Source organism: Sarcophilus harrisii, chromosome 2, assembly GCF_902635505.1.
Source record: "Sarcophilus harrisii chromosome 2, mSarHar1.11, whole genome shotgun sequence".
Taxonomy (NCBI): Eukaryota; Metazoa; Chordata; class Mammalia; order Dasyuromorphia; family Dasyuridae; genus Sarcophilus; species Sarcophilus harrisii.
The window spans coordinates 57,124,406-57,145,347 of record NC_045427.1 but is presented as its reverse complement, the minus strand read 5'-3'; the positions used below and the strand labels follow the sequence as shown (position 1 = coordinate 57,145,347).

The window sequence follows — 20,942 nt, the reverse complement described above, 5'->3', positions numbered from 1 at the left end:
TTTTGCCTTCTTGGAGAGGGAAGCTTACCACCTTGCTCTGCTTTAGAACTTTATTTGTTTACAAAAGGACAGGCTCTGCTGCGCACATACACAAGCACGCCCATGTGGGCCCACAGGTTCTCGGGCACTCTCACGCACAAGGACCTATGCCCACGAGCTCCGGCCGTGGCTGGCTGCTGCTCTCAACACTCCTGCAGGTACTTCCCCAGGACTGAGTAGGAGACAGACCTGGACAAACCTTTCTTGATGAGCAAGTCCACACAGCGGCTGTATTTTCTGGCAAACGGCAGTGTGAGCTGAAACGCAAGCCAGGCCAGTGCTGCCCTCAGTGCAGGCCCTTTTGAGGCCATGGGTGCTAGTCCCCAGGAGGCTCTGAGCTGGGGACAGAACTGGACTGGCCCCTTCTCACCTAGGGCTTGGACTTGCTGCCCCTCCCTTAGGAGTACTTCTTCAAGGCTAATAGGGGAGGACAGAGGAGCTAGGGTGCCGCAGAACCCCAGCATTGGTGGGAAACTCGTCTTGGACAGGCCCTACTTAAAGAGGAATGACCACTCTCAGACTCCTGACTACAGGTTTCCTTGACTTTCGTTGAAGGCCTCCTGCGATGGGAAAGCCATTTCATTCTAAGGTCACTCATGGGGAGAGCTTTTTCCTAATTGGTCCATGATCTCCTAAAGTAGGTCTTCTCTCCTGTGATACCAACCACAACTATCCTTTGGAACTCTTGTCTGCTTTTCTAAAGAACTGGCCACAGATGACAATTCTGCTCCCGACTGCAGGTCTTCCTCCTTTTGATGTTGTGTGGACATTGCAGGAGCACCCGGGCTGTCTGCTGTTCACACCTGCCTGGCCCAGCTTCTTCCTGATCAAACACGTCTAGGCTGACATCTCCTTCCCATTGCTTTTTGTTAATTCCTCATCTGTCACGTGCTGCAGCCTGCTCACACCAACCCTCAAACTCGCCTTTCTGCCCCTTTCCCTTGTTTGCAACTTCTCCTATGTGGGCACCCACCGAATTGTCCTTCCCCACGCCACCTCTCCTCCAGGCTGACCTTTCCTACTTTCTTGAGCCAAAAGTCACAAGGAATGGCCCTGTGAGGCCTCCCACCATCCTGATCATCACAAGACAACTTGCCAACACCCCCCCAAGATATGGTGCCCAGAACATGGCCCAGTTCCCTAGTGTGATGTGACCCGGGCAATGCACAGAGAGACATGGGCTTTCTCTCACTTCATGCTCCTTGAACTCTGCAGCCTTTGGCCCTTAACCACTCTCTCAATACTCTTCTTTCTAGCATTTATGACTTTTTCTCCTGTTTCTTCTGTCTGGCACCTCCTTCTTAATCTCCTTTGCTCCAGATTATGCCCTCTAACCACGGTGTCCCTTGTGGTTCTGTCAGGGGCTCTCTGCCCTTCTCCCTCTCTACAACTTCACTTGGTGATATCGACTGGATTTAGTTACCATCTCTGTGCTAGTGATCTACCTGTCCTGCCCCACTGCAACCTCTCTGCAGATCTCCAATCTCAAATTTTCAATTGATTTACAAATATCAACTGGATATCCTATAAACATCTCAAACCAAATATGTTTATATGTTTATCTCAAACCCTCAAATATGTTTAGAGCAGAACTCATCATTTTCCCACCTAAATCCTCCCTACTTCCTACCTCCCATGTTACTCTACAGAGTAACACTAGCCTCTCAGTTTCTCAGGCTCATAACTTAGGAGTTATTTCTCATTCCTTTTCCAAGCTGTTGCCAAGACCTAATGATTCTACCACTGCAACATCTGCCCCTTCTCTCCTCTGGCACAGTCTCCTTACCTCACACTCATGTACCTGTCTCAGGTCTCTCCTCACTCCAACTTGTCTTCCAGTCAGTCACCGAAGTGATTTTCCTAAAGCATAAGTCTGACCGTGTTACCCCCTCCTCTGTAAACTCCAGTGATTCCCTATTGCCTCCAGGATCAAATACTAAATACTGACTTAATCTCACCCTACCTTTTCAGTTTTTTTGTACCTTATTCTTTACCATATACTCTACCATCCAATGATAACTGGTCTCTTGGCTGCTCCATCTTTCCACCCGAGGCTATTTTCTTTGGCTGTTGTCCGTGCCTAGAAAGCTCTTTCCTCAAGTCTACCTTCTGCAATACTTGGTTTCCTTCACATCACAACTAAAATTTCACTTCCTTCAGGAAGCCTTCATCAACCTGTCAATTCCAATGCCTTCCCTATGTCATTGTTTCCTATTTGTCTTATATATGGCTTGCTGGTACATATTTGTGTGTCTGTTGTCTCCTCCATTAGATTGTAACTCCCTGAGGCAGGGCTTGTCCATTGTCTCTAGGCATCCCCAGGACTCATTTAGCCCAGGTCTGCTATATAGAAGATGCTTAATAAATGCTATCATCTCATGCTGGACAGTTTTTCTATTGAGTCAAAGACCACATTAGCTTTCTGAGTTTCCATGCCTACTATCAAGCTTTCTGTGCCTCTCTTCCCCCAATTTCCCTATTGGGCCACCCCTAGATGCAATACTTGTGCAACTCTTTTTTGACCCAGTGTAGGACAATAACTTATTTTCTTATGTTTGGCCCATCATTTTAGTTCACTGAGATGTTTAGGAATTTTGACTATTGTTCAATATATTGGTTATTGCAGCTTTTTGCTGCCTTTTTCTGAGGTGACCATTTAAGTCAATTTTGAAGGCTTTTCTGTCAGGTGAGGAGAATCAACTCTAATCTCTTCCATCCTTAACAGTCTACTCAAAAAACTTTGGGCATTTTTTATTGAACGTACACTCTCCTGTGCTAGGTTCTTTTAAGCCCAGGTACTCAAGTGGCTGTACTGCACAGGAAATATAACCTGGGCCTTTACTCCTTCTGTTCCCCCTCCATTTCCTTTCTCTTCTCCATACAGTCCCCGCCTCCCCAATCCCTGTGGAGATGTTTAGTGTTAGTTTTGCTGACCCTATGGGAAGCTCAGCCCAGCAATCAACAAGAACCCCCTGGGCTCTAAGCCAGAGAGAAATGTATTTGCCAGCCAGGCCATCCTACTAGATTATGAACTCCTGAGGCCCATGACCCTGTCTTGTACCCATGGTACCAAAGCTGGAGTCTGAAGCCTGGCCCAGAACTACCAGACTTCGATATCTTGTGCAAGCACTCACCTGTAACTTAGAGGGATCATACCTGACCTAGAGAAGGTGCCATATAAATAAGTGCTGTTGTGGCTTCAGAATGAGCAATGGCCGGGGCCCCTTAGTCCAGGACTTCTGGCTTTGCCCCAGGATGGGGCATTGCAAAGAAAATGCTGGAGGTGGAAGGGATCTTTAGAACAACCTTGTCCAACCACCTCAGTTTGCAGAGGAAGAAAGTGAGGGACAGTGACTTCATGCCTGAAGTGGACAAGTGAATAGGCCTGGTTCTCCCCTTCCACATCCAGCTATCTTTCCACCTTGTGAGGCTGCCTGTCCATTGTAGGCCCTTAATTTGTCTGACTAATACACATCTAGAGGCCTGTCTCCCTGGAATGGCACGGGAGATGAGCGAGTGTGGGAGGAAGGCCCAGGATTCATGTTTGTGGACATCCCAGACTCTCTCACTTAGGTTTCTATCCTGTGTGGAGCTCAACTCCGCAAGCCGGTAGAAATGGCAGGATGTGGATTCCTGCCTGCTTGGGCATTTCCCCTCAGCAGATGAGGGGCAGGGAATGCAGGGTTTCCTCTTAAGCCCCAGAGAACTCTCTCACACAGATGTTGATGGGTCCCCCCTTTGCCTACCTGCCCCTTCAATGGTTTTTCAAAGCCTCCTTGGGGAGCTCCTAGCCCGGCCTGGCCCAACTCTGGGAGAATCTTACCTCTACCCAGCTGTGCAGCCGCTCTTGGGTATGCCTGTCGTCCTTAAAGCCTGTGATGGTCAGCAAATCTGCCACAAACTGTTTGGGAGTGATGTGGAGAGTCTGCAAGAAAAGCACAGCTCAACATCTGTCCCTCACTCCCCAATACCATCAGGGCGCCATTCAGAGGGGGAGGAAGCCCTAGGCTACCACCCCGAGGTCTGCCTTTCACTTCCTTTTAGAGCTAATGTTCCATCTTCCAAGGCATACTCTTCCCAGCTCACAGACACTCTGCTTTTTCCCTTTTCCTCCTTGCCAAGGAATCTCCTGCCTAATAAACGCTCCACTTGTTCTCCTATTCCCCTATTTCGTGTCACATATTTCTCCCAGGCCCAAATGTGGTGTCCACTCCTGGTTTGGATTCTCTTACTGTTTCTGGGTAAAGGGGATAGAAAAATTAGAGAATTCTCAACCCAAGTGAGATCTCCCCAGACACTTCTCACAGGACCACGGGTAACATTCCTAGACTAAAGCTAATAGAGATCCTAGGCTCGCCTCTAGCCCTAGCCCAAGGTCCAAGGACAGAAGGCAGGTCACACATACCCACAGCCTGTTGGCCAGGGATACCACCTTGGCCGTCACTGCTTTGGGATCCTTCTGTCTAATGGAATCCAGGATGATATCGGTCAGGAAACAGTGGCATTTTCGGGCATAAAACATCTCCTCTCGGGACAGAGAGAAACTCAGGAAAGTCACCTCTACAGAAAAAGGGTAAGGCCAGTGTTATATCATATGATAACCAACAGATTCTTATGCAGTCCCAGTCTCCATATGGAAGCCTGGAATAAGGCTCTTTTAAGGAGGACCAGTTAGAAAAGACTGTGGCCATGTATCCCAGCCCGAGTCTTCTGCCTGCTGCTTCTACTTTATATAATGGAACAAAGTTCCTAAACATGCCTCCCCAAGTCACAGGCTATACTTAGCCCTCTCTACAAGTCTCCATCTCTAAAGGCCATTCTTTGTCCTGAAAGTTCTTGGTCTCCAAGAAGAAACCTGGTATGGGAGGAGAAGAAGAGCACTGGACTTAGAGTAGAATAAGCTGGATGCGAACCCTGCTTCTGCTCAGTCCTATCTGTGCAACCCAGGACAAGTCACTGGACTTGTAATTGCCCGGTGTCCTCCTCTACAAAATGGGGAGGGGGCTCTGAGTCATTTCTACTTTTCAGCTCTGATCCCCTCCTAATGCAATCCTAGGATGAGGCTGGTCTCCCTGCCTGGGAGAGGACATGGGAAGGGCCCCGGGAGTCCTCTCCTCACCTCTGGACAGAGTGCTGGTCTTGGAGGGGGCCAGTCTGACATCCTCGAGCTGGGTGGTGTACACCACGCTGTCCTCAAAGAAGGTGCAGGAGCCGTCACTCCCGACCACGGGGGGGTGGGTCACTTGGAGAATAATCCCCACGTCGTCCAGCTCATCAGCTTCCAGGGCAGGCGGCTCAGAGAGGGAGGTTTCTGTGGAGGAAACAGAGGCCTTAGTTTCCATAGGGAAGTGAAGTATCACTGCTTGAAGACTCAACAGTCTTTGTGGGAGCTAGTCCTGTTTTCCAAGGGAAAATAAATGGACAGAGTGTCTAGGAAGCCAGGGTTCTCTTCCTGGTTAATCCCTTCCCTTCTTGGAGCTTCAGTTCTTTCACCTGTACAATGAGTATGTTGAACTAGGAGATTTTTAAGGTTCCGCCACCTTTTTTATTATGTCAACATATCCTACTGCTCTATTCACACAGGTTCCTATTAGCTCTAACATTTAATCTGTGTTTTTGAAGTGGAGACTCTCCTCCAGAGAGGCAGCCTCAAGGGGACAGACACTGTCAATATGCTCCCAGTGCTATGGCTGGCACCAGTTTCCCTCCCCTGGATTCTAGGGCCAACATTTCTTCATAGACACCAAAACATGGGACTCTTAGATGCACTTTTGCTTCCACAGATGGCCAGAGCACTATGGTGGATGTCTGGTTGAAACTCTGGCTGTCTTGGAGACATGAATTTAGAGGCTGGGTAAAGTGGAGCAGAAGCAAGAATTGAATAGAGGGAGGGGAAAATTATTTGGAAACATGGGAGGCACTGGAACGTGGGTGGGGAGGGAAGAGGGAACAGCAAATCTCATTAAAAATTAGGGAATTAATGGATGGAGAGCTTTTTGTTATGGAGACATCTGGGTTGGGGTGAACTTAACTTTTCTTCCTGTGATTTCTGGCTACTCTGTGTCTATACTGCAGGGTCCATCTGACCATCTAACAGGATAATGTGGTAGAAAACAAGAATATTGAATTGGGGATCAAGACACTTGGGTTCTAATCTTGATTAGATTATCTTGATATTTCCATTAACTTGTTATATAATTTTATTTAAGTCACTTCTTGCCCCTGGGCCCTTATTCTTCCTCTGCAGAAGACAGGCTATAAAGGCTATAAAAAAGCTATATAGTCATGGAACTCTTTTAAAGTTTAAAATATATGGGTAAGAACCAGAAATATTGGTCCAGGGAAACACATTGTGAATATAGAGGAATTTGGGGGGTATTTGGACCAATATAGAAGTAAAGCTATTTTCATGCCACATGTGTCAGCCTTCAGATGTAGAATTTCACATTTCATTCTTTGGGGGTGATATTGCTGATGTTCCAGCTTCCTCAAGGACTCCCTCTCCATCTCCCATCTCCCAGAACCCTGGAGATCCACACAGCGTACTCTGAGTAATGCCTGAACAAAATGATTACTAAAGTTCCTTTGGGCTCTAACTTTCTGAAAACTTAACTGAGAGAATTCCTTGGTTACTCTCATTCTATTTCCTAGGTTTTACAAGAAAAGTGTGCCTGAGGACCTTACTAACTGTAAGCTTCTTGAGGGCTCATGTACATTTTGTGTCTCTACCAATGCTTACTGAGTGTTCTATCTACAACAGACTCTTTATAAATTGTGCTTTTGTTGGTACTTGCCTTTCTCCTTTGCTCCCTGCCTTGCCCAGTCTTTCAAGGCAACTGCTCTTTTTATTGGGAGATATGGCCTGAATATTTGCTCGGAGCCCTTTTCCTTGGCAATGGTCACTGCTTGGGGACTCGGAGTCTTCTCTGTGGAAGTTGGTCGAGTTTTCCAAGAAGCAATGGCCGGACTGAGCTGACAAGCTGCCTCACTCCCTGAGAGGGGCCGAGGAGTGGGTTCCTCTAGACTTGTACTTCTTGAAGGTGCCACGGGTGGGAATTCCCATTGCTTGCAGTTGACCATGTCCCATTCTCGAACCAGGGAAATCAATTTCTGCATGGGAGTGACAGGAGGTTCTGTAGTTTCTGGTTTGGGGATGATATTGACTGTGGAGCACTTCTTCTTCGGAGGGCTCTCAGGATGGCTCCAGTGCCTGGGGTTAGCAAACAGGCCGGGACACTGAGGATACACCCCGGGGTTGCTGGCTCTCTTGACGCCTCTGCACAGGGACAAGTGGATCGTTCGGGTGTACTGCTCATTCTCCTCTGTCAGGGCTGGCCTGGTTGGCACGCCCTTCATTTTGCTCCATGGAGTCCCACAGCAGTCTCTAAATTCCACAGGCACACAGGGGGCAGTCTGGAAAAGGAGAAAGCAGACTAGTCTTGGTCTATTCCCAAGTTCACCAGGGCTTGAACAGTGTAAGAGAACGAGCCCTGACTTGGAATCCCAAGCCTTGGGCTCAGACCTGGACTCAGATGTCCCGTAGATAACCCTAAGCAAGTTAGCTCCCCTCTCACCATCATTTTCCTCGTCCATAATGTGGTAGTGATGCTCCTTGTACTACCTGCTTCAAGGGGTGTATCAGGAAACTTTGAAGGTAATGCAGAACTCCCCTCATTTCACAGAGGAGAAAGCTGAGGCCCTGAGACTTTACATGACTTATTCAGGGTAAGAGGGGGAAAAAGCAAAGTGAGGATTTGAAACTGGGTCCTCTGACTTCAAATCCAGTGCTCACAGAGCATTCTAGAAGTGAGCCATTTGAGCCATTATTATTCCACATTACCTCTCAATCCAAAGACTAATGAGTTGGTCCAGTCCCCCAAGGAGCTCATACTTGATAAATTACTCTAATCTAGGCTGTGATCAGTCATCTGGGGAGCCAGGGAAGGTTGAAACAAAGGTAGGTTTTCTCCAACAGCGGCAGTGATATTAATAGGTATTATCACAGGAGTCCTCAAACTATGGCCCACGGGCCAGATGCAATAGCTTAGGACAATTATCCCCTTCACGCAGGGCTATGAAGTTTCTTTATTTAAAGGCCCACAAAACAAAGTTTTTATTTTTACTATAGTCCGGCCCTCCAGCAGTCTGAGAGACAATGAACTGGCTTCCTATTTAAAAAGTTTGAGCTCCTCTGAAAGAAAGCACAGAGCAAATCTAAAAGGGTCTTTACCCAGAAATGATCCCTGTCCATAAGAGACAGAGTTTTCTGAAGTCTCTAATTAATCACAAATCACAATTTAGTCAAAGCTGGAGGGACCTGCCAAAGAAGAGGTGTTACTGAGGCATTTAAGTGGACAGAGCTTTGGGCCTAGATTCAGGAAGGCCTTGAGTCCAAACCTGGCCTTGGCTACTTACTAGCTCTGGGACATGCCACTTAATCTTTCTTTGCCTCAGTTTTCTCTTCAGTAAAATGGGGATAATAATAATATTTATCTCCAGGGCTTCTGGAACAAACGAGCAGATAATTGTAAATCACTTAATATAATGCCTGGAACATACATAGTAAGTGCTGTATAAATGCTAGCTATTGTTGTTGTTGTGATAGTATTTTGCCAACCTTAAAGTGCTATATAAATTCTACCTGCTATGATGATAATAGTGAATATCTTAATCCAAACAAAGTACTTTGCTTCTAGCACCTGTGAAATCTGTGGTGCACATATCTTTATTTCACACATAAGGACACTGAAACTCAGAAATTAAGTGACCGACCCAGAATCTGAGCGGAAGGCAGGAAGGAACTCTGTGTGCCTCCAGTACTTACTTCCTTAGAGCCACGGTTGAGCTCAACAGGTGGACCTTCAGTCACTACATGCAGTCTCCGGATGGGAAAAGCTGCTTCATTCTCTGACTCCTTCTCCTGGGTCCAGGATCTGCAAAACCCAACTAGGGCCCAGTTAGTGAGCAGACAGACATCCCCCATCACCCCACAGGTGAGAATGTCCATGGCATTCAAGAAGGTGAGAAGCAGGGATGGCAGAGGCCATATATGAGCCTAGAGCTGGCTGCTAGTGAGGCTGTGGGAGGCGTGGCAGACCTCACCCACTATTGCAGCACTTGGACAGAACCCTGTGAGGCAGGGAACTCAAGAAATCTTAACAAGAATGAATCTGATCTAGACTTGACTGATTCAGACAAACCATTTCTTCCATGGTATGTCCTACACTCTTGATTTCCTGATCTAGTCTAATTGCTGACTACCCAAGTATCTTCAAAGCACGAGAATCCCAGGGCTGAGGCACTTGTGGGAGGGAATCCCTTAAGGTTTTATCCCAGTTTTGCTTTTGTGTGTGTGTGTGTGTGTGTGTGTGTGTGTGTGTGTGTGTGTTTGGGATCTCATCTCCTTTTCCCTAAGTGGGAATTGCAGTTCCTCTTTTCCAGGATGTTTGCTTACTCAATGGGCATTTGAACAGTGTAAGAGAACCAACCCTGACTTGGAATCCCAAGCCTTGGGCTCAGACCTGGACTCAGATGTCCCATAGATAACCCTAAGCAAGTTGCCTCCCCTCTCACCGTCATTTTCCTCGTCCATAATGTGGTAGTGATGCTCCTTGTACTACCTGCTCTGGTCACACATAGGACTTTATAGCACAAAATAGCCTAAAGGGCATTGAATTAAGAATGTGAAAACAAAGGTTCTGGTCCTACCTTTGCCTGAAGTCTCACTGGGTAAATCTGGGCACAAGATTTACTCTGACTGGGACTCAGTTTCCATATCAGTCAAATGAAATAGATTGTCTCTAAGTTCTCATCAACATAAGTGATTTACCACCTACCTCACAGGGTTTCTTTGAAGAAAGTGCTTTGTAAACCATAAAATGCCAAAGGAATATGAGTTATTATTTTTAAACATGTTATAGAAGAATTTATTAGTATCTCAGCAGTATTGTTCCCCTTTAGATATTTTTCTGCATTGGTTCTAGGTCTATATCATATAGAGCAAGTATATTTTGGAGATTAGGGAACTCTGCCTAAAGGGACACAATGGAAATCCCTTGCTTCTATTTCCTGAAAAGATTTTCTTTACCTGTAAGCCTCACACTGAGAAAGGGCTTCTGATAGAGAGGGGATTCGGTACTCCTCAACCTCCTGACAGAAGAGAGGCCATTCTCTGAAAATAATAATAGGCATGTCAGTTTGGCGATGGTTCCAATCCTAGGCTGGACAGGGACTGTGCTTATGAATTCTGAGTTCCGTTTGGTACCTGTGACACTAAGATCCTGATATGACAATCAAAGAAGCAGTAAGTGCCCAGGGATTAAAGGTAAGGTCCACACATAGGCTTTAGTCAAATTTGGAACAGGTAGATATTCTATCTCCCTGGTCTTTGATACAACTTTGCTCTTGGGGTTCCATATTCCACTATGGCTTCCCATCCAGACATTTCCCACCCCTACTCTATAGTATCAATGCTACAGCATCAGTAACATCTTGTAATAAACCCAATAGGGACCAAATGCCAGAAAATCTCATTTCTAATCTCACTTCTGAGCATCTTATTATGTGGCCTTAGGTAAGTAAGTCTCTCAGTATCTATTGGGCTCAGAAGCCTTCATCTATAAAATAGAGATTTGATTGTCTCTTTAGCCCCTTTTAGTTCTAAAAGTTTACATTTTCCTACTGTAATGAAACCAGAATGCTTGTTTCATCTCTTTTGGAGACTACCTCAGTTCACATCTGAGAAAAAATTTATCCTTCCCAATGTCCTCTAAGAGATTGATTGCCTTTGGAGAGAGCTGATATCACTCTAAACAATCTTCTCTGGGTGCCTTTCCTTTTATTTCACTTACTTAAATTCAGTTGGTAAAAACAGTTTGCCAAGTCTAAGGAAGTTGAGAATATGTCTGAATATTTGTCCATCTCCATGAATTAGAAGTGTCTGTCCATATGTAATCCAATATGCTCTTTGTGGGTTAGACAGCAGTTCTGGATACTGGAGAAGGAAACCAACCTTAGTTCCAAGAGTTAGTTCTCTTAGTAAGACACAGATCTTTTCTGGGCTCCCTAGTTTCCCATGTCATGTTCCTGCATCATCCTCTACTAGAAGATAAACTTTAAGATCTTCTACCTGCCCTTTCAGCCAGACTGGATTGGCAGGAAGCCAAAGCATCAGGAGATCTTTCCTACTAACATCTCAATGTGTTGTCTCTGTGGGGCTTCTTACTTTCTCCCTGTTCCCTAGATCAGCTCTTATTTGATGGTACCTGAAAATCACACTTGACCCAGTGTTCTAAATCCTAAACCAAACACAGAGGGATCCTCCCTACTCAGTCCCCCATCCTACTCCTCAGTGCCACTGGATTTTGGCAGAAAAAGCATGTAGGTAGACTCTTGTTAAAAATTTTTTATAATTGTCCATGAATGGCATAATGTGATAAGCAGTGTACTTAGGGTCAGAAAACTTCAGTTTGGATCACAATTACTACCCTTATGAAAGGTGGGAAAATTGTTAGCCTCTAAGCCTTGTCTAGAAAATGGGAATAATAATAATATTTACAGTATCTATTTCAGTGTTGTAGAAATCAAATGAAATAATATATTTTATGAACCTTAAAGCCCTTTGTAAAATTTAAACTGTCATTATTATGAAACATAGTGATTGGTTCTTTATGAAAACAAATCAGAAAGGAAGAAGAGAAAGACAAACCCATAGAGAGTGGTACCTTCAGAAGGGTCTGTAGGGAGGTTGCATACCAGTGACTTCCTACATAAACCTTCACAATCTGATGAGGTGAATAGACTGTGATTTCTGCTGTCCAAGCTTCATCTAAGGAAAACCAATTAAAATGGAGATATCATGGAACCTGAAGGGGAATGAGGTCAGGAATTTCTAGAACCTATACAGTGAATACCCTGAGATACAGCCCACAGAATCAGTCACCATTGTAGAGGGTTGAAACTCTTGATTCAATGCACTGAGGTCAGGACAGCCTAGCACTTGAGGCTAACTACTGATTGGACAAAACTCTATAAGCATATGCTTGGAAAATGGCCCTTCCCACTATCCTGTGCTGGCTCAATGACTGGTATATTCAGAGGATTGTAGGAGGGGTGGAATAAGATGTGCCAGAGTCACGATAGCGAGGAAGAAGGAGGTCGCAGAGATTCTGCCTCCATACCCTTCACTTCTACCCTGAAAGACCAAGAATAAAGACTGAGGACTTTTGCTTATCCTGACTCCGGCTGATTCTAAGGCATCCAGGGTGCTAGCACGGTCATCACATACCACCTTTTCTGCTTTCTAACAGATGCCATGGAGAGGGCACAGAAGCTAAGACTCTGAGGACCTGCACACAAACCCAGTCCACACTATCTTACACAAGTGTGATCTCACATAAGTCATTTCATCTCTCTGTACTTTGGTTTCCTTATCCATTAAAGTGACCTTTGATACTCCTCACAGACAATGATCCAGCCACATTTCTCTCTACAGATTTCTTTCAGTGAATAAGATTTGGACATATCAACATAGTGGACATTTGGTCATTTCTAATGTGTAAAATAGGGATATCTTCATATTTCATAGGGTTTCTGTGAAAAAAAAAAGTGCTCTATAAGTAATAAACATCAAATAAATGTGATTTAGTATTGTTTTGGAGAAAGTGGCCAGGAACTAAGGAGCCTGGTCCCTTCAGAAAACATTGTCTGTAAAGCAATCTACTTTATTCAAGTAGACATTTAAGGTAAATGATTTTCCAACTTCATCTCAGGGGCTGAGTCTGTTTTTTTAAGTGGCTACTTTAAGTGTTTGGGACATTTCATAGGACTTGGTAAAAAGGAATCTAACTGTGAATCATTTAAGAGTATTCTCAGTAATATTATGATTCAAGACAGTTCAGCAGAACTTATGATGAAAAATGCTATCCACCTCTAGAGAAAGAACTGATGGATTATGAATGCAGATCAAAGCATTCTTTTAAATAAAACCTTTAATTTTTCCTTTTTTTGGTCTATGTTTCTTTCACAACATGACTCTATATGAAAATACATTTTTCGCATGACTGTACTTACAAAACCTATATCAAATAGCTTGACTTACCAATGAAAAGGCAGGGAAAGGATAGAGGGAAAAGAGAAGAGAGAGAATTTGGAACTCAAAAATTTTTAAAGATGTTAAAAATTGTTTTTGCATATAATTGGGATTAACTAAAATATTAAATTTTTTAAAATTAAAAAGTTTTTTTTAAAGGAATAAGCATTGTCTGAGGATTTGTGGTTGTAGTAACAGTTATGCATATGTTTGTAGAATCATCAAGCTAGAGCCACTATAATTTCTACAGAGAGAAGATATATGGAGAATAGTAAATTCTTTATAGGGAGCTAGTTGGTACAATAGATAGGGTACAGACCTTAAGAGTCAGAAGATCCTAAGTTCGAATCTGACTTCAGATATGTGCTAGCTGTGTGACCTAGGCAAGTCATTTCACCCTGTTAGCCTCAGTTTCCTCATCTATAAAATGAGCTGGAGAAGGAAATGACAAACTATTCCAGTATCTTTGCTGAGACAACCCCAAATGGGGTCATAAAAGAGTTGGACACAACTGGTCAACTAAACAACAACCAGAAGTTTATTCCATAAAAATGAATGTATAACCCCTAGTTCTTGGGATAAATGTATTAAGCTTCCATTTGCATGTTTGGAAACTAGTTTCAACAGAATCTCCAGCTTTAATTGAGGAATAGATTTCACTAGATGTGTAAAATAAATTGATACATACATTTAATACAACTGCACCCAAACTAAATTATTTACTTTTCATTTGAGGTCATTGTGGTTAAGTGCTCAATAATATGAGGAAAAATAATATGAGGCTAAGAGCAGATATGGTTGCTTCCCATGTCCTATAGTGGCCAGGACCTTATGATTGCTTGACAGATGTTATTTTATAATAATATCAACTGTTTGCTACCTGTAGTTGTTTGGGTAACATAGGGAGCTCTGACCTCAAGCTACACAGAAATTTTTATTTCTGATCAAAACACCAAGGGGTTTTTATTTCTTTCATATACTGTCCTAGGCCCATCTGTATTTCATATTACTTATCACATCTTTACAATCATTAACACCCTTACCCTTGATGTTAAATTACAGATTCATTAATATACTCATTTACCAAGCAACTTATGAGTTGGAGTTTTGGGTTCAAGATGTGTTTTCAGAGCAACTTTCATAGGTTCATAGGTGATGTCTCTCTTGTCTAAGAAGGCACAGAGCTCATATACCTCTGAAATTGTCTCTGTTAGGGGCAGTCTGCAGGTTCCCAGCCAATTCCTATCCAAAAGAGAAACTTTGTCATGGAGAGCTTGATCCTTTCCCCTCTCCCCCAAACCCTCAATTTTGAGGATATTGATTCTTTAAACAAATAGTACTAAGAACATAGCACTAATTCTAATCTATTGTCTCCAAATATTCTTCCCTGGTTAAAATTTAAGAAATTCTGGTTATGTTTTTCTATAAAAATACTCTAGAAATTTCAGGATCTCCTTCCCATTCCTTCCAATTCCTGACTCTCTTGTGCTGCTATTCTGGCTATTATCCTTACAAGAGATTAGGGAGCTAGAAAGACAACATTAGAACCCATGTTAAACAGAGGTCCTTTCCATGATTCTAATGTTACATAGGCCAAACTTGTTAAAAGCAAGAAAATGGAAGTTATCTCATTCCTCTGCAGTTTAGGGACCCTTTCTGGACAGCTTAGGGTTTTATTTTTAGTAAAACTAAAAGCTAAAATCAGATTTTCAATGGTATACCTTTCTCAAAGGGAAATCTTCAGGGATTTACCTGACATGCTGAAAGAGAACACCATTCCCTGTAATATACAGTTTGCTTCCATCTAAAGTGCTTTCAATGTGGAGCTGTCCCAGTGCTGAATCAGGATATTTGACCAGCAGGCCAAGGGCCATCATATATAGGGGCTTTACAGATTCCAGGTTGGCTGCTCTTCCCCCCTTTCCAGGACTTGGAAGGTGACAGGTGGTTCGGGAACAGTTACCTGCATGGAAGAAAAATGTAAGGGAAACATCCCTAAGTAGCTAATAGCAGCTTACTGAAGCTTCCATGAATTGAGTTTAGTTCTGCCATTTTTTACTTGCCAGAGGACTCTAATCAAGTATTACTTGTTGACAAAATGTTATTGGAGAGATGCTGTTTCCTGCTATAAACCCCAATTTGTTTAGTCACTCAATATTTACCAAATGTTTACCACATATAAAAACAGTGCATTTCCCTTATAATAACCATGTAAAATCACACAGGTCAAAAAAGAATAATTGTCAGATTTTACAGATGAAGAATGAGGCTTATAGAAGTGATGTCATTTGTCAATGGTTCTACAGCTACTAAGTACAATTCATTGTGTCTAAGGCTAGAGGAAATACAGAATTAAATAAGACATTTTCCCTATCCTCAAGCAAGTTACAATCTAATGAAAGGAAGAAAGACATGTAAGCAAACAAATTAGAATATGACAAATTCATTAAGGAAGGATCAGTTCTGAGATAAGATGGATCAATTAGAAGAATGAGATAGAAGTTCATAAAGGGTTCATATTTTAGCTCACCTATCACTATAGATAGCATATTATTTGAAATTAGAGACCAAAACTTTTTTTTACAACTTATTATGTCAATTGTGTTTTTTACTCAGAAATGACCACAGAAAACACCTAGTTTCAACACTGCAGTGTACTTTGTGCCTTCTGTTTCCAGATTCAACTCAGAGCTTGAATTCAACAGTTTCCTAAGCAAAGCTGGATACCAATATTATCAGTTGACTCCTAACTCACAAGCAGCCACTATGAAAAACGGGAGCTCTCTGGATTCATATGATCTATCAGAGACACAGGTAGAAAGTTCCAGTGGAACATGATGCTCTTCTGTGATAAAGATCAATATGGTTATTTGGGTTAAACTTCTTTCTGGGGCACATAGATCCCACTTGCATACTGCTATTTAATAATTATGTGATTGGGATAATGACAACCTCTCTGGGCTGTAAGTTTCCTCAAATGTAAAAGAAGGGGTAGAGATTATCTGTTTTTTCAGCTCTATACTTTGATGGCGAATCTATGATCAATATGATATGGATAATTTCTCCAGGGTGGTAGTTAAAATCTATTCCCCCAAAACATCTTTACAGTTAAAGGTTCTGATAAAGGCCTCATTTCCAAAACATATAGAGAACTGACTCTAATTTATAAGAAACCAAGCCATTCTCCAATTGATAAATGGTCAAAGGATATGAACAGACAATTTTCAGATGATGAAATTGAAATCATTACCACTCATATGAAAAAGTGTTCCAAATCATTATTAATCAGAGAAATGCAAATTAAGACAACTCTGAAATACCACTACACACCTGTCAGATTGGCTAAGAAGACAGGAAAAAATAATGATGATTGTTGGAGGGGATGCGGGAAAACTGGGACACTGATACATTGTTGGTGGAGCTGTGAATGAATCCAACCATTCTGGAGAGCAATCTGGAATTATGCCCAAAAAGTTAGCAAACTGTGCATACCCTTTGATCCAGCAGTGTTTCTACTGGGCTTATACCCCAAGGAGATACTAAAGAAGGGAAAGGGACCAGTATGTGCCAAAATGTTTGTGGCAGCCCTGTTTGTAGTGGCTAGAAACTGGAAAATGAATGGCTGTCCATCAATTGGAGAATGGTTGGGTAAATTGTGGTATATGAATGTTATGGAATATTATTGTTCTGTAAGAAATGACCAGCAAGATGAATACAGAGAAGCTTGGAGAGAATTACATGAACTGATGCTAAGTGAAATGAGCAGAACCAAGAGATTATTATATACGTCAACAATGATACTGTATGAAGATGTAATCTGATGGAAGTGGATTTCTTTGACAAAGAGACTTAATTCAGTTTCAGTTGATCAATGATGGACAGAAGCAGCTACACCCAGAGAAAAAACACTGGGAAATGAATGTAAACTGTTTGCCATTTTTGTTTTTCTTCCCGGGTTATTTCTACCTTCTGAATCCAATTCTCTCTGTGCAACAAGAAAACTGTTTGGATCTGCACACATACATTGTATCTAGGATATATATACTAGGACACATTCAACATATATAGGACTGCTTGCCATCTAGGGGAGGGGGTGGAGGGTGGGAGGGAAAAATCGGAACAGAAGTGAGTGCAAGGGATAATGTTGTAAAAAAAAATTACCCTGGCATGGGTTCTGTCAATAAAAAGTTACTATAATAAAAAAATAAAATAAAATAAAATAAAATCTATTCCCCCCTTTTTTATTTAGTCCAATATTTGTCCATATCCTTCCCTAAATCTTCCACAATGGGGTCACCAAATGTGCCTGGGGCCTTTCTTTGGGTCTCTTGATATTGCTTGGATCCCAGTGAAGCAGGTGGACTATCTATCCTTCAAGCTTGAACCATGACCAATCCACCTATCTCCAGTGATGCATTTGATTTTATACCATTTTTGTGCAATTTTTTTTGTTAGTAATATTTTATAGTCCGTTCATATCCACTTTGTGCCTTTCCATTTTCTTTTCTGTGACCTGAAACTTTTTGAAACTGTGGTACCTCATTATTAGAATACTGACTTTTTAAAATGATGGACCTATATTTCAAGAAAAAGCTTGGAGTCAATAAAAGTGCTACACAACTTTCCACATACAACCCAGTCTCATTTCTTCCTATTCAATTCTTCACCCAACTCATTATCTATCTGTAATGTCTGTCCAAGATGGATGTACTGGTGGATCAGTTCTAATGACTATCCATTCAATTATATATTACAGCCTGAACAACAGGTATTCTTCCTGCACTTTTCCCCTGAGTGGATAGTTAAGACTGAATTCTCTTGCATAATTATCTCATTTAGCAAGCTCTGCAGTGTTTTAGGCTTGGTGCCATCAGCATATCCATATAGAAACAAAAGCATATGTGGAATATCACATCAGCAATGTCTCTTCTATTTGGACTTTGTGGGAATCATTCATGACAGTGACAAGCACCTTTTTCAGACATACCTATTTTATGCTTTCCTTGTTAATATCATTGTTACAGAACAAAGTTCTGTAGTTGTGGTCATCTTTTAGTTGTGACATCTTTCCAGGAATCATCTATAATTATAACAGATGGGAGACATGGAAGATATCTCCTTGGAGGAGAGCATTTAAGGTAGTATTTAGCTGTATTGAATCAAAAAATGTCATAGTACAAAACTAAACACAGAGGAGTCTTGCATTTGCTGCCCCTTTTAATTGCATGTCTTAAAGACATAGTTTATTATAGAATACTGTTTATGAAAGGCTATAACTTTCTAAAGCCATTTTAGTGACAGCCTCTATTCGTGTGTAAATTATTTTCACAAGGATTTGTAGATGGGAAAGCAGGTAACGTGAAATGATAAATAGAACAAGGAAAATCTGAGAATACACTTAGTAACTGTGTAACTCTGGGTAAATTAATCTTTTTGAGCCTCAGTTTCCTCTTCTGTAAAATGGGGAGAATAATACTTGGCAGTACACAGTTCTGCCAAAGCATTGTTGGAAAGCTCAAATTAGATAATTTATGAAAAGTACTTTGCAAATCTTTAAAAGTAATACAAAAATGTCAATTATTCTACAGGTTAACAGTTATTGAATTTTCTTGATCTTTTTGTAATGAACCATTATTTTTTCTTCCAATACCTGTTATCATTACTTTTCAGATATCTTTAAAATTGATCCCTTAATGACCTAAAAAAATTGATTGCCTACAGCATAGGGCTCATTTGTGTATTCTTGGCCTAGTCCAGCTATTTTTCCCATATTTATTTTCTTTAGCAAAATTTCCATTTCCTAATGCAGCATACCAGGGGGTATGTTAAGAATGCAATTAGGACAAGTAATTCCACTGTTCATTAATGGAAAACTTAATTTTTTGTAGAGATCATAACAGATACTTTTCATTTTTCATGTTGTCCTCTTGGCATTTTTTATCCTTCAATGCTCTTGGGGGTGATCTGGCTTAATTGGGCCTCTTGTCAAGCTTTCTGTAAACCTGGTTTTTTTCTTTTACTAGCTCAGTTTTATAAGGTGATACAGCTTATAACTTTTACCATCTTCTTCCATAAGATTTTATAAATGAAGTTATATTCTAAATCACAGTTTTCTTTAGTTGTCAGTTGTCTTTCTTTTGCCAAAAAATCATGGGCTTGTTGCCCAAGACAATTTTTGGGTTTTTTAAAAACTCCACTTTGTGGTAATTGATTTATAGTGATTAAGCATCTCAAGAAAATAGTAATAGCCTGAGTTATGTCTGTTCTTTTAACCATTTTTAGTGTCAACAGCTTAAATAATACAAAGAGTTGGAATTTCCTCAATTTCGATCCTCATTTTTATGGTATTATCTTTGCTTTAACAAGTTGTTGTACTGACTATACATAGTTAATTTGAAAATGGCTCCTATACTGTTAACCAGTTGTTTCCTGTCTGATAGATTGTAATTACTTTCCTTTTTTGTGATGTTATTGAAGTCCTTGCTATGTCCAGTGCCCAACCCGATTCATATGTATATGCATACATATATACACATACATACAAACATATTATATATGTATGCACACATATATACATATGGATTTATAAGTCTTTGGCCTGACTCATTTTTTTAAACTTATGAATCACGTTTTTATCGTGGGTTTTTTTTTTTTTTTTACTCTCCTTGGGCCCCACCTTAGCATTAAAGGCATAAAATATTAAAGTATGATTTGGAAGATCATGTCGAGTTCTTCATGGAATTTTCTAACTTCTCATATTCTGCAACAGATGTTGATACATAAGTTGCAATGATCTTTTTGTAAGGACTTACCATAAGCACTGCAATAAAAGAAGACCAAGGATTCCATGGAATGAATGATATTTCTTCTTGCCTTCGGAAACATGACAAAATCAATTTCTTTATTTGCCTATCCAAGAAGAAGCTCTATGAAGATCATCTTTCTATGTAGCTGGACCTTCTTTTTTCTTTTCTGGTTTCATTTATAGTGAGAATGTCAAGGTCAACATGAATCATTTCCTCTAGGTCCATTTGTCCATTTTTGGGCCACTGGACAAAGATGTCACATATAGGGTATTAAGAGTTAAGTTCTTGAGTATAGACAGTCCAAAAACTCTGTGATTCAAATTATTTGCTTCTCTACTACTCTGTCCTCATTACTGTAGAAGTGAAAGAGGGCTGGTTGGGTAGATCTGAAGGCCATTTAAATTTTTTCTTTATTTCGAATATTGTCGTGATCAAAGAATTCATTACCAACCAACGAGCCTACTAGTGATGAGCTTTCCCTTATTTAGCTAAGTTCTTAGCTAGTGGACATAGTCTATTGTCTGGACTATACTTAAAGTATCTCAACTGGCATACTCCATACCATTATTAGTATTGGAGTAGAACTTTATTGAATCTTGAGACCCATTATTAGAGTTAATGCTCTAAGTAAGGTAATAGAAAATATTTGTGGGATTGCTGCTCAGTATTTAGAGGTGAACTTTGTGGAATATTTATTAACAGCAACAATCTATTTACGTAATGATTCAAAGATAAAATAAGATTCAGTACTCACTGTTGTGGAGCTCATGATATATTAGAATACAAGACATACAAAAATAACTGTAACAGGGATTATATCTATGCACTAACTGTCAAGGACTTAACTCCATATTTTTAAAATCAGTCTTTCTTGTAAAGCTTCCAAAAGTGGCCATGCCCATCCAGTGCTGACTGATATGGAAAAAACCAAAAGGTGTAGCCTAGACACAACCTTGAAGAGGCGAAGGAGAGAGAGAAAAGGAAGCTATCTGACACAAAGAACAGCT

The 20,942-nt window shown here is 41.3% G+C and overlaps 1 protein-coding gene across 4 annotated transcripts in view; it reads right to left on the bottom strand.

The window, feature by feature from the left end:
• Positions 1-38: 38 nt before the first annotated feature.
• Positions 39-20,942, bottom strand: part of KCTD19 (potassium channel tetramerization domain containing 19) — a 45,790-nt gene continuing 24,886 nt past the window's right edge. For 3 of the 4 annotated variants that reach the window (XM_031950284.1, XM_031950286.1, XM_031950287.1), the window contains exons 6-17: positions 14,882-15,092; positions 14,214-14,371; positions 11,763-11,866; positions 10,890-11,032; positions 10,127-10,210; positions 8,864-8,972; positions 6,834-7,452; positions 5,159-5,350; positions 4,445-4,599; positions 3,863-3,964; positions 704-862; positions 278-296 (exon numbers count right to left, since the gene is read on the bottom strand). In XM_031950284.1, the coding sequence (XP_031806144.1) occupies positions 737-862; positions 3,863-3,964; positions 4,445-4,599; positions 5,159-5,350; positions 6,834-7,452; positions 8,864-8,972; positions 10,127-10,210; positions 10,890-11,032; positions 11,763-11,866; positions 14,214-14,371; positions 14,882-15,092 (2,003 nt within the window). In that variant the 3' untranslated portion in view covers positions 278-296; positions 704-736. Of the gene's footprint in view, positions 297-703; positions 863-3,862; positions 3,965-4,444; positions 4,600-5,158; positions 5,351-6,833; positions 7,453-8,863; positions 8,973-10,126; positions 10,211-10,889; positions 11,033-11,762; positions 11,867-14,213; positions 14,372-14,881; positions 15,093-20,942 lie in introns of all 4 variants that reach the window. The other variant, XM_031950285.1, reaches the window with a different exon arrangement.